This window comes from Natrix helvetica (assembly GCF_964273705.1).
Source record: "Natrix helvetica genome assembly, chromosome: Z".
Classification (NCBI taxonomy): domain Eukaryota; kingdom Metazoa; phylum Chordata; class Lepidosauria; order Squamata; family Natricidae; genus Natrix; species Natrix helvetica.
The window spans coordinates 33,903,512-33,914,932 of NC_138554.1; the positions used below are offsets into that span (position 1 = coordinate 33,903,512).

General features: G+C 36.8%; 2 protein-coding genes across 2 annotated transcripts; one reads left to right on the top strand and one right to left on the bottom strand.

Annotated features, from left to right (window-relative positions):
- Positions 1-3,754, bottom strand: LOC309401511 (olfactory receptor 10A2-like; the record flags this gene model as incomplete). Its single annotated transcript, XM_081970572.1, has 2 exons — positions 1-945; positions 3,716-3,754. 2 exons carry the CDS (start codon positions 3,752-3,754, stop codon positions 1-3), a joined length of 984 nt encoding a protein of 327 aa, XP_081826698.1.
- A 4,778-nt stretch (positions 3,755-8,532) lies between these two features.
- On the top strand, positions 8,533-9,459 carry LOC309401512 (olfactory receptor 6B1-like; the record flags this gene model as incomplete). Its single annotated transcript, XM_081970573.1, is given in 3 exon segments — positions 8,533-9,006; positions 9,008-9,260; positions 9,263-9,459. Coding segments are annotated over 3 exon segments (924 nt in total).
- Between the last annotated feature and the right edge of the window lie 1,962 nt (positions 9,460-11,421).

Here is an 11,421-nt window from a genome sequence, read left to right on the forward strand (position 1 = left end):
TTATGCATTTGTTTCACATGTGAGCAAAAAGGTGAGAGATTTCCCTAAAGCAATTTGGACTTCCCTATTTCTCAAACTGTAAATAAGAGGGTTTACCAATGGTGACAGAACAGTATAGAACAGTGACAGATATTTATCTGTATCTAAAGAATGTCTTGACTTTGGTGTCACATAGACAATTATTCCAGAACCATAGAACCCCAGAACTACCATGAGATGTGAGGAACAAGTTGAGAAGGCTTTATGCCTTCCTTCAACAGATGGTATCTTCAGAATAGTAATGGCAATACAAATATAAGACATCAAGATCATAGCAAAAGGTATCAATGCAAGCAAAATGACCTCTAACAGAGCAATCTGCTCATTTATAGCTGTATTGCCACAGACCAGGCTAAGCAAAGCAGGAATGTCACAGAAGAAATGATTGATTTCATTTGAATTACAGAAACAAGAGGTGAACACAAGGAAAGTCTGAGAAAGTTGTACTGGAATCCCAGCTAGCCAGGAGGCAGCCACTAGCCCAGAACAGACTCTGCTGTTCATAATGAGTGAATAATGCAAGGGTTGGCAAATGGCAACATATCGGTCATAAGCCATAGCAGCCAGGAGGAAACATTCTGCTGCCCCTGTGATAAGAAAGAGACTCATTTGAAAAGCACAATTTATAAATGATATGGTTCTATCTTCAGAGACAATGTTTTCAAGCATCTTAGGTATAATGATTGAAGTGTAGCAAATTTCAAGACAGGACAAATTTCTCAGGAAGAAATACATAGGACTATGGAGTGTCTGATTAGCTAGTGTTATAACAATTATGAAGGCATTTCCAATCAGGATCAACAAATAGATGATAAGGAAAGTGGTAAAGAATAAACCCTCCAGACCTGGAAAACTGGAAAATCCCAACAATAGGAAGTTATTCGTTGAATTCTTATTTACTCTCACCTATTGAAAACAATTGGGGGGAGGGAATGAGAAAGCATGTCAAAATATATTTATACAAGTTGGGATATGTCTAGCACTTTAATGGAAAGACACTGTAATAAAAGAAAATCCATTCTATAAATCCACAGGAACAATTAATTTAATTAATTTAGCATAATTGTTTTCTAAAGAAACCAAATCAAGAAAAAAGTAACACAGAATTCTGGGTAAGTTAAAATTTGTAGGCTTGCAATATAGACTGAAAGTGCTAATGAGTTGGATACTGATTGCTTTTAGTGATGTTTTAGGCAACATAAAGGTACACCATACACATAAAAGCCTGCTAAGAAAATACCACATGACTGGTTGACACATTGTACAGAATTTTATTGATTTGTTTTTCATTTAATGTATTTCGTCATGTTATAAGTATTCTGTAGACCAGTCAAACATAGCGTACCCAATAAAGTATGGTTAATTAAAACAAATATTAAATCTAGTTCTAGACTTTCTTACGTAAATATAAGTGCTACTAATATAAATTTATGCTTGAAATATAGCTCATAAGAGTAGATGAGCAAGAAAAATCAACAAATCTTAAATAGAAAAACCTTAAGAGAATCAGAATGAATCTATACTCTTTGTGACTTTTTTGTAATCAAGAAAGCTTACCATTTTATGAAGTAAAGCAGCTGTACTTTAAAAAGTGTATGATTTCACAGACAAGACAAGACAAAGACATATTCTAGAAGACTGATGAATCTTCAGTTTCTGATGAGAATTTGAGGAAGGAGTCTCACACTTTTATTTTTCATACTATACATTCAAATAACAGTAAGAAAAATATGTAAATAAACTGATGTAGAACTGAAAGAAAAGACATGCTGATATCTGCCACCTTATGGAGAAAAAATGCTTACATATATTCCTTTTATTGTTTGCTTACTATTAAGTTTCTGTCTTTACTTTTCCAAATGCGGTTTCAGTAATTTAAATAATATGAGAAATGCAAGATCTGTTTCATACTGTGCCGCAAAATACCACTTACAGTCCTACTATATTTCACTTCAAAATAATAATATTCAAAACCAGATGTATCTGTCACACGTTTCCTTTGAGTTGATGTTCGTACTAAATTTCCCAAGTCGCCATTGTGATTATGTAGATTGCAAATAATAGGGAAGTTTTTATACGGTATTTGAGTATTGACTCCTCAATGAGAGGACAAACTCAAACAGTTTGTTGGGGGGGGGGTTGTTTTGCTTTGTCTAATTGGCTCCTGGAACTATTAAAAAATAGTGATGTAACCAATTTTGTTGTATTTAAGTACAATGACAATAAAGATTATATATGTAACAAGGAATTAAAAATCAATTTGCCTAATAGATGCATGTAATAATCTTTAGATATGAATTCCCTAGTTATTTGGTTCTAATTTGGTTCATGATAGCAATATAGCTACACTGAGCTGGGAAAAATGTTGAATATTTTTTAAAAATTCTGTTCTTGTCCAGAAATAAAAAGAACTCTATTTTGTCTATCTTCCATATTTTCCCATTCTATTTTACTTTTGCTTTTATTCATGTTTTATTTTTAAAAAGCACTCAGCCAAACTTTTTAATAATATATAATATTATTTTAAAAATGTTCAATAAATACCTGTTCTCGGTTATTTATAACTCCCAAATTGTAGAACACATTCCTTTGGACATTAGACTAGTTGTGATGTTCTACCAAAAACAGCAAATACCAAATTATTCTAGAAATCCTTTGGTGACTGGCTGTTGTTGTTCTGTAATAAGATTGTTCCCAGCTAATAATTATTTAACCTTGATCCAATGTGAGACATCTTCTAAAGTCCCCTCATCTTGTATTCAATGGCATTACTAACAAGATGAAAATTAATAGTAAAAAGTTTGGCCACTTGATGCAAAACAAACAAATAAATAAATTGGATACTGAACACTGACTAGGTTGAAGGGTCTTATTGAAGTTCTTATGATTATAATTGAACGCACCATACAAACTGGATGAAAGCTATGCACAATACTTTATAGTACTTCACAGTATTTTTTTTTTACACTTGCCCTATCCGCACATGGTTATTTCAGTTTCCCAATTATAATGGGCTGGTCTAGCCCTGAAACTAAGTCCTTGGTCTTTGACTTACTCTTTTTTTTCCTTCCTCTTTAAAATGTTACGTATTAAAAAGACATTTTTTTCTTGCAGAGTTTTTCTTTTCTGCAGAGTTTCTTGCCCAGAAATAGGGATATTGCACATCTTCAGCTTGATAATGTTTTATGTTATATCAAGCTGCAGGAAGAATTGTTGCCAAGCTCAAGTCAAGCTACAAGCAGGATTGCTGCTGAGCATCAAGCTGAGCTTCCAAGCCAAACTTCAGGTAGGAATGAAGAAAAACTGTGACAGGTTTTCATTACTGTTGCATCCTGTCTTCCCTCTGGTCTGCTCCCATAGTGGAAGTTGAAGAAACAGAGATGAGTTGTAATTGGCTAGCCATCTTACAGCTCAGTATAAAAGAACTGTCAGATGGAATTCACCTTTAGCTGTTGTTGTTAGCTGAGCAGTCACCTTGTCAGCCACCGTTCTAAAAGGAACAACTGGCAACGAGGAAGGGATGCTAATGCTGAGGCGATGAGCTAAGTCATGAAGAACTGAGCTGTCACTGAAGGGGAGCTGAAGCACTAACAATGAGAAATTGTACTAAACACCAAAACTGCAGTGGTCCAGAGTGTCACGATCTGAGGAAAATGGCCACTATAAATTCCTTCACCATTTTCAACCTGTTGTCTGAGTTATGGGACTCATACATTGTGAGATTTGAATGCTTTTTAGAAGCAAACGAGCTGGGAAACATTTCAGGCAACTAGAAAAGGGCTTTATTTTTGACTCACTGTGGCCCCAAAATGTTCGCCACAGTGATGGCTCTATTAGCTCCACAGACAGTGCATGAAGTATCCTAGGAGACATTAACAAGTAAATTGAAGGGGCATTATGTGCCACAGCCTTTCAGAATAGCACACTGACATGCCTTCCACCATAGGAATCAGGGTGAGGGTGAAACTATAAGCCAGTTCATGGCAGCCCTCGGATCAGCAACTCTCTATTGCAGTGACGTGCAGTCAGGTGAGGCAAGTGAGGCACAGCCTCACCACTCTCATCATGAAAAAAAAGTAAAAGGAAAAAGCTGAGCTAGTTGCTGCCTCACCGTGGATGACTCTGCTTAACCTCACTGGTGCTCTCCCTCCCCAAGTGTAGTGACTTCCTCCCCAGGCCCCCATTCATTTCTCTCTCACACACACACAGCTGGATAAAACTATATAAAAATCTAGCCCAGCTTCACTGATTACAAGTTTGAAAAGGCAACGTGGCTCCACCTGCAATCAAACTACACTTGGGGAGGGAGAGCACAAGAGAGCACTGAGGAGACCACAGGAGGAGGCAGGAAGCCAGGCAAAGAGCCATGCTGTAGTACACACACTTCCCCCCAGCCTCTTTCTTTTGGAAGGCTCGGCTCGGCTCCCCTCCGGCTTCTCTGCCTCTCCTCTCACCCCAGCCTACCAGCAGGAGGTGGTGGGTGGGCTTTATTGTGTTCCAGGCATTTCCCACCCAGACAGCAGGCTGCATTTGCAATGGTGGAGGTGTTTGGGAAAGGCAGTAGGGGAATGGGGGGTGGGGTGGCAGAGGAGCTGCTTTCAAGCCACTGGAAAAGATATCCAATCCAACTTTTGTGTGTGGGGGTTTGTTGGAGAGTGAGTGAGAGAGGGAAGGGGTAGGAGAGATAGTCCAATCCAACGTGTGTGTGTGTGTGTGTGTGTGTGTGTGTGTGTGTTTGAGAGAGGGGGAGGAAGGGAGAGAGGGAGGAAGGAGGGGAAGGAGAAGAAAAAGAAAAAGAAAGAAGGAGCAAAGGAGAAAAACAAATGCTGTCGCTTTAAATTGGAACTGAGCATGCCTGGCTGTGGAATTCTGGGAGTTGAAGTCCACAAGTCTAAAAATATTTAAAACCCAGCACTGTGTCAGTGCCTCACCAGTCATAAACCTCACCGCACGTCACTGCTCTATTGTGACTTTAGAGATCTAGATGACACTTTGCTGGATAGATTAGTGTGTGGAGTTAAGGACCTCCAATTGCAATGCCTCTTGCGGCAAAAATGGAGATTACACTCCAGTCAGCATTAGATGAAGCATGTGCTTCAGAGCTGTCAAACCTCTTCACAGCTGAAATTCAAAGAGCAAATAGCCCGGCCCTTAGTAAAAAACAAGCACAATTCACCACAAAGATGTGGAACAGGAGGAAGAGACTGAGAATGATGATGACATCCATCACCTCAAGACAACCAGTGATAGGTATGGGGCTAGTGATAGGGCAAAATCTATGTGGATACAGGGTTTTTTGGCTTTTCCCATTCTCCAAGCTGAGCTACTGGAGATGTCAGTTTCTCCTTCTCCCTTAATTTTTGGTTAGTTTTTTTCCTTTTCTATGATATGGTCATTTTTGGAGAGTGGCGATCTACCTTTGTTGGCTATAGGTGTCACACTGGCCTTGAAAAAACAAGACTAAGCTATCCATCAACTAGCTAGCTGATAATTGTGGAATGGATGCAGATGAATTGGTTTTGCACCAGTTAATCTGCTTCTCTTAGTACACTAAGAGGATTGAGCAATGTTTCTGTTGGGTTTTGTAGCCAAGCAGGAAAAGTAATGAAACTGAACCCATTTTGTGGGGAAAGGGGGAGATGAAATAAGCTTAGTTAGTTTGGGAAATAGTGGCTGTATTTGTCTTTCAGTAACCCTCCCACTGAAGCAATTTTGGAGCTGCCACTTTTAGGTACAGAAGTGTGTTTTCATACATGCTTCTCTTTCTTCTCACAGGAAGTACTTGAAGTGTCCAATGAACTATTGAAGTTAGTCTGCAATGAATTATATAGTCTGAATCAGAATGGACAAGAGAGCTCAGGATGATAAAACATGGAAAGAAAAAGTAAGTGGAGCAGAAAGCTATGCCAATGACCATTTTGACAATTAGAAATTGATAAATGATAATATTGTCCAATGATAACAATTGTAGATGCTTTCCTGTTCTGTTAATGGGAACAATCAGAAAGCCTGTAGTTCCATTTATCAATAATTATATGTTTACTTGTTTTACATGTCACTACCTATCTTTCAGAAATCCATTCCCAAACAATTTGTAACAGGCACACATAGCCATGTAAATAGTAAAAACAATGCCAAATCCTTAATATAAAATATTTTAACATCCTCTATAAGAATAACAATATGAAGAACGTCATTTCACATCTATATGAAGGTAAATTTACTAGGATAAAACATAGAATACTATTTGTTGATGCATGTTTGATATCCTATATCTGTCAGTTTCACAGATTCTGATCAGTTCCATATGCAGACTGGATCTGTCCATCTGGTGCAGAAATTCCTATGTTAGAGATTTAGATTTCTAAATTTGGCTCACTTTTAGATACAACTTTACCGGAGGATGAGGAATATTATATAATCTTTCGTTTAGTAAATCAATAACCAGAAAGAAGAGTGAACTTGAAATTTTGAAAGTTCTGTTCAGTTAGTAAAATAAATATACACAATATGAATACTATTGTTACAGAGATAAATTTTAGCTGCATTTAATTATTGAAACTGTTTCCTCCCTCCCCCCCCCCTCTCTCTCACACACACACAGAGGGAGAAAGGGAGGGAGAGAGGGAGATGATATGTAATTGTGTCTTTATTTTCCTTTACACATGAACTTGAAAATATATTAGACTGGATAGATAGAAAATTGTTTCCACAATAGTTACTACGGTAAGTATTTGAATATACCTCAAAAGAATGTTGAATTTATCACACAGTAAAGACTACATTTTGCATTACAGTTTGAAAAAAGAAACACTTCAATTCGCAAAAAAAATATTTCCAAACTTTAATACAATATTTTTAAAAAAAAAAAACTAAGTAAACCTGATTAATTAAGGAAGCACTGAGGGATAAAAGCTCTGTTGAGACTTCAAAAATTATCTTTATAAATGTGTCATATTGTGATGCTGAACCATATTTATACTATGAGACGTTTGACATATTAACTAGGATGAATACATCTAAATTAAGGATACTGTTGAGCAAAAAAAAATTGCTGAGCAAAAAAGTACTGGACTAAAAGCAGCTTGCAAGTTATAATCTTGCATTTTTTTCATTATGATAAATTGCATGTTCTTTCATAATTTTAAAAATAAATAAATCTAGGGAAGGGAAATTTATTCATATATGTGTGTTGAATTCATCTCCTCTTCATATGGTTAATACATTTTTATTTCTTTAAGCCACTTTGTAATATTCATGGGAATCCAAGAAATTATATTTTAGATATTGTATATTTACTTTGCCTCCTGATTTATATTTTGTTTACTTGATTGGGAACAAGATATGCCATCTGATTGCTTAATCTTAGATATGTCATGCAAATGAATGAAAAGAAGGTAAGTTTCATTTCAATATGTTTTCATTGAAATTTGGACATAGCAGAATATAATATATACATGACAGACCTTAATTTATTTTCATCCTTCTAGTGATTTAAATTGAATTTAAATCTTTGTATTTTTTCTTTCTTAATTATTTTTGTTTTTACATAATTATTGCTACTTTTATTTTATTTTACATAGAAGATAACTTGGTTATTCAGAGGTGATATAAATATAGACAGATGAAAAACAGACAGATATGTACTTATACCATCATTCATATTTTTTCTAAAGTTCATAAGTGTTCAAATAAAAAAAATCAATTCCTTTCTCCCTCCCTCCCTCCTTCTTTCTTTCTCTTTCCTTCCTTCCTAACTGCCTTATGTTTGTTCGGTGTTGTACAATAAAGAACTAAATGCAGCCACAAAATATGTAATATTTTCTATATTACTAATCCAAAAAGTTCAGAATTGTAATGATAGAAGTAGGATAGAGTGAGGAAAAATGGCTATTCAAAAACTGGATAAAAATGTAGATAATTTACCATAAGCTTTTCACAGCCCAATTTATGTACATATGAGTGTATGTGCATATGCATGTTTTAGTCTGGATTTCTTACTAAAAAATGCAATAAATGATACAAATAAAAGGGAATTCTGTGTTTATTTTAAAATTAGCATGTTTTCAATCAAAGGATGAAAAAAAAATATTAATAGGTTTGACAGCTACAACTGAGCAACTGTTTGTTAGCAGACAAACTATGCCAGGTTAGGATGGTAATGTAGCATAATCTCACATTTAAAAGTGTAACCAGTTCCTTAATTATAATTAGTATTTCTGATTGTATAATTTATGTATTGATTATTATTTCATTGTGTATAATATTCAGGAATCCAGAAATAACATTATCCAGGTTTTGAATATTTAGCAAACTCTGAGATGAAGAACTTCAAGAAGCTTTTGCTTCATTTATTAATATTTCCATGCCTCCTTTCACATATCCTGAATTTTCCCAAAATTTAACAAAGCTCTCTTCCTCAATTTTTTCATTTATCTTGTAAATTTCTCATGTTTTTGTTTTTCTTTGATCCTGCAGATTAGTATATGAGGCATGGAAGTGAACAACCAAACCAGGGTCCAGATGTTTGTCCTCCTTGGTTTTCCCACAGTTCTAGAACTTCAGAGACTACTATTTGTAGTATTTCTTTGTATCTATATCCTCACTCTTGTGGAGAACACTATGATCATCATCCTCATCAGAACAAACACTCATCTCCAAAAACCCATGTATCTCTTCCTTAGCCACTTGTCTTTCCTTGAGACTTGGCATATTTCTGTGACTGTTCCAAAACTCCTAATTAACTTCTTAGCAACTGATAAAACCATTTCCTATGCAGGCTGCATGGCTCAGCTGTATTTCTTCATATCCCTAGTCTGCACTGAATGTGTCCTGCTGGCTCTCATGGCTTATGATCGTTATGTTGACATTTGCCACCCACTGTGCTATCCTGCTATAATGACATCCCAAATTTGCTTGCTGCTAGTGGTGGGTTCCTGGCTCACTGGTTTCCTAATTTCTATGATCAAAGGTTTTTTTTTCCATTTCACATTTAAGTTTTTGTGGGCCCAATGTCATCAACCACTTCTTCTGTGACATTTCCCCTTTGCTTAATCTCGCCTGCACTGATCACACTGTGGCTGAAATGGTTGACTTTGTATTTGCTCTTCTTATCCTTTTAATTCCACTCTCTGTCACAATGGGCTCCTATGCATTTATCATAGGCACTATTTTATGTATCCCTAAAAGCCAGGGAAAAAGAAAAGCTTTTTGTACCTGTTCCTCCACCTCATAATGGTTATTATATTCTATTCAGCTACACTCTTCATGTATGCAAGGCCAAGGAGAATCCATTCTTTTAACATAAATAAGTTTGTGTCAGTTGTGTACACTATTATTACTCCCATGCTGAATCCATGGATTTATTGTTTAAGGAATCAGAATGTCAAGGAAGCACTGAAAAAGTATTTTGCGACTTAAATTCTGAAAATATGATTAGTGATCATTAGACTGACAATGGAAAAATATTTTTATTATTATTTTGCATATATGTATTGTATTCCATAACATACAAAAACAGGGGTGGTGCAGAGGTTAGAATGCAGTACTGCAGTCTGCCAGAAGTTTGGCATTTCAAGTCTCACCAGCTCAAGGTTCACTCAGCCTTCCATCCTTCTGAGGTTGGTAAAATGAAGACTGAGATTGGGGGCAATATGCTGACTCTGCAAACTGCTTAGAGAGGCTATAAAGCACTGTGAAGTGATATATAAGTCTAAGTGATATTGCTACTCAGAAATTTGGAAATGCTGGGGACAAGCTGCCATATTATAGCAATTGCATTTAAGTAAATATAACAGTGATCTAAATTTAATAGGTATTTATACATAAAGTTTCCATTTTTCATTCTTTGACAAAGTGAGAAAATTAGTGGGCCAGAGGAATGCTGTCGATTTAGTTTACTTGGACTTCAGTAAGGCATTTGATAAGGTAGACCATAACCTACTACTAGATAAAGTAGAAAAATGTGGGTTAGACAGCATCACCACCAGATAGATTCGTAACTGGCTGACCAACCACACTCAACATGTAGTCCTCAATGGAACTGCATCTACAATGAGGGAAGTATGCAGTGGAGTACCCCAAGGCTCTGTTTTAGGCCCAGTACTCTTCAACATCTTCATTAATGATTTGGATGAGGGAATAAAAGGGGAACTCATCAAATTTGCAGATGACACCAAGCTGGCAGGAATAGCCAACACTCCAGAAGATAGGCTAAAGATACAGAAGAATCTTGACAAACTTGAACATTGGGCACTATCTAATAAAATGAAATTCAATGATGAAAAGAGTAAGGTTCCACATTTAGTCAAGAAAAATGAAATGCACAGGTACAGTATATGTGGTACCTTGCTCAATAGTAGTAACTGTGAGAGGGATCTTGGAGTCCTAGTGGACAACCACTTAAATATGAGCCAGCAGTGTGCAGCAGCTGCCAAAAAAGCCAACACAGTTCTAGGCTACATAAACAGAGGGATAGAATCAAGATCACATTACATGTTAATACCACTTTATAATGCCTTGGTAAGGCCCTCTTGGAATACTGCATTCAGTTTTGGTCACCACGATGTAGAAAAGATGTGGAGACTCTAGAAAGATGGCAGAGAAGAGCAACAAAAATGATTAGGGGACTGGAGACTAAAACATATGAAGAACAGTTGCAGGAACTGGGTATGTCTAGTTTAATGAAAAGAAGGACTAGGGCGCAGGGGTGGGTCCCTGCCAGTTCTAACCTCTTCTATAGAAGAGGTACCACAAATCTACAGTGCCATTTAGAACCAGTTCCAGCTCCCTTCCCCCGCCCGTCCACACATCATCAAGATGAATAGTGAGAGGTGGAATTCTGGGAGTTGAAGTCCACAAGTCTTAAAGCTGTCAAGTTTGAACACCCCTGGGTTTTTTCTAAAGGATTAGGGGTGCAAGGGTCTTGTAACCTGACAGCTTTATGACTTGCACGCTTCAAATGTCATAGTTTCTGAGCCAACATTTTGGTTGCTAAGCAAGAGCATTGTTAAGTGAGTTTCACCACATTTTACAAGTTGGCCACATCCACCCAGTCACATGGCTGGCAAGCCACTCCCACAAAGCAGGCCACACCTACAGAAGAGGTTTTCTTAAAAAATTTGAAAGCCACCACTGACTAGGGGAGACAGTGTTTCAATATCTCAGGGGTTGCCACAAAGAAGAGGGAGTCAAACTATTTTCCAAGGCACCTGAGGGTAGAACAAGAAGCAATGGGTGGAAACTAATCAAGGAGAGAAGCAACTTAGAACTGAGGAGAAATTTCCTGATAGTTAGAACAAATAATCAGTGGAACAGCTTGCCTCCAGAAGTTGTGAATGCCCCAACACTGGAAGTCTTTAAGAAGATGTTCGATAGCCATTT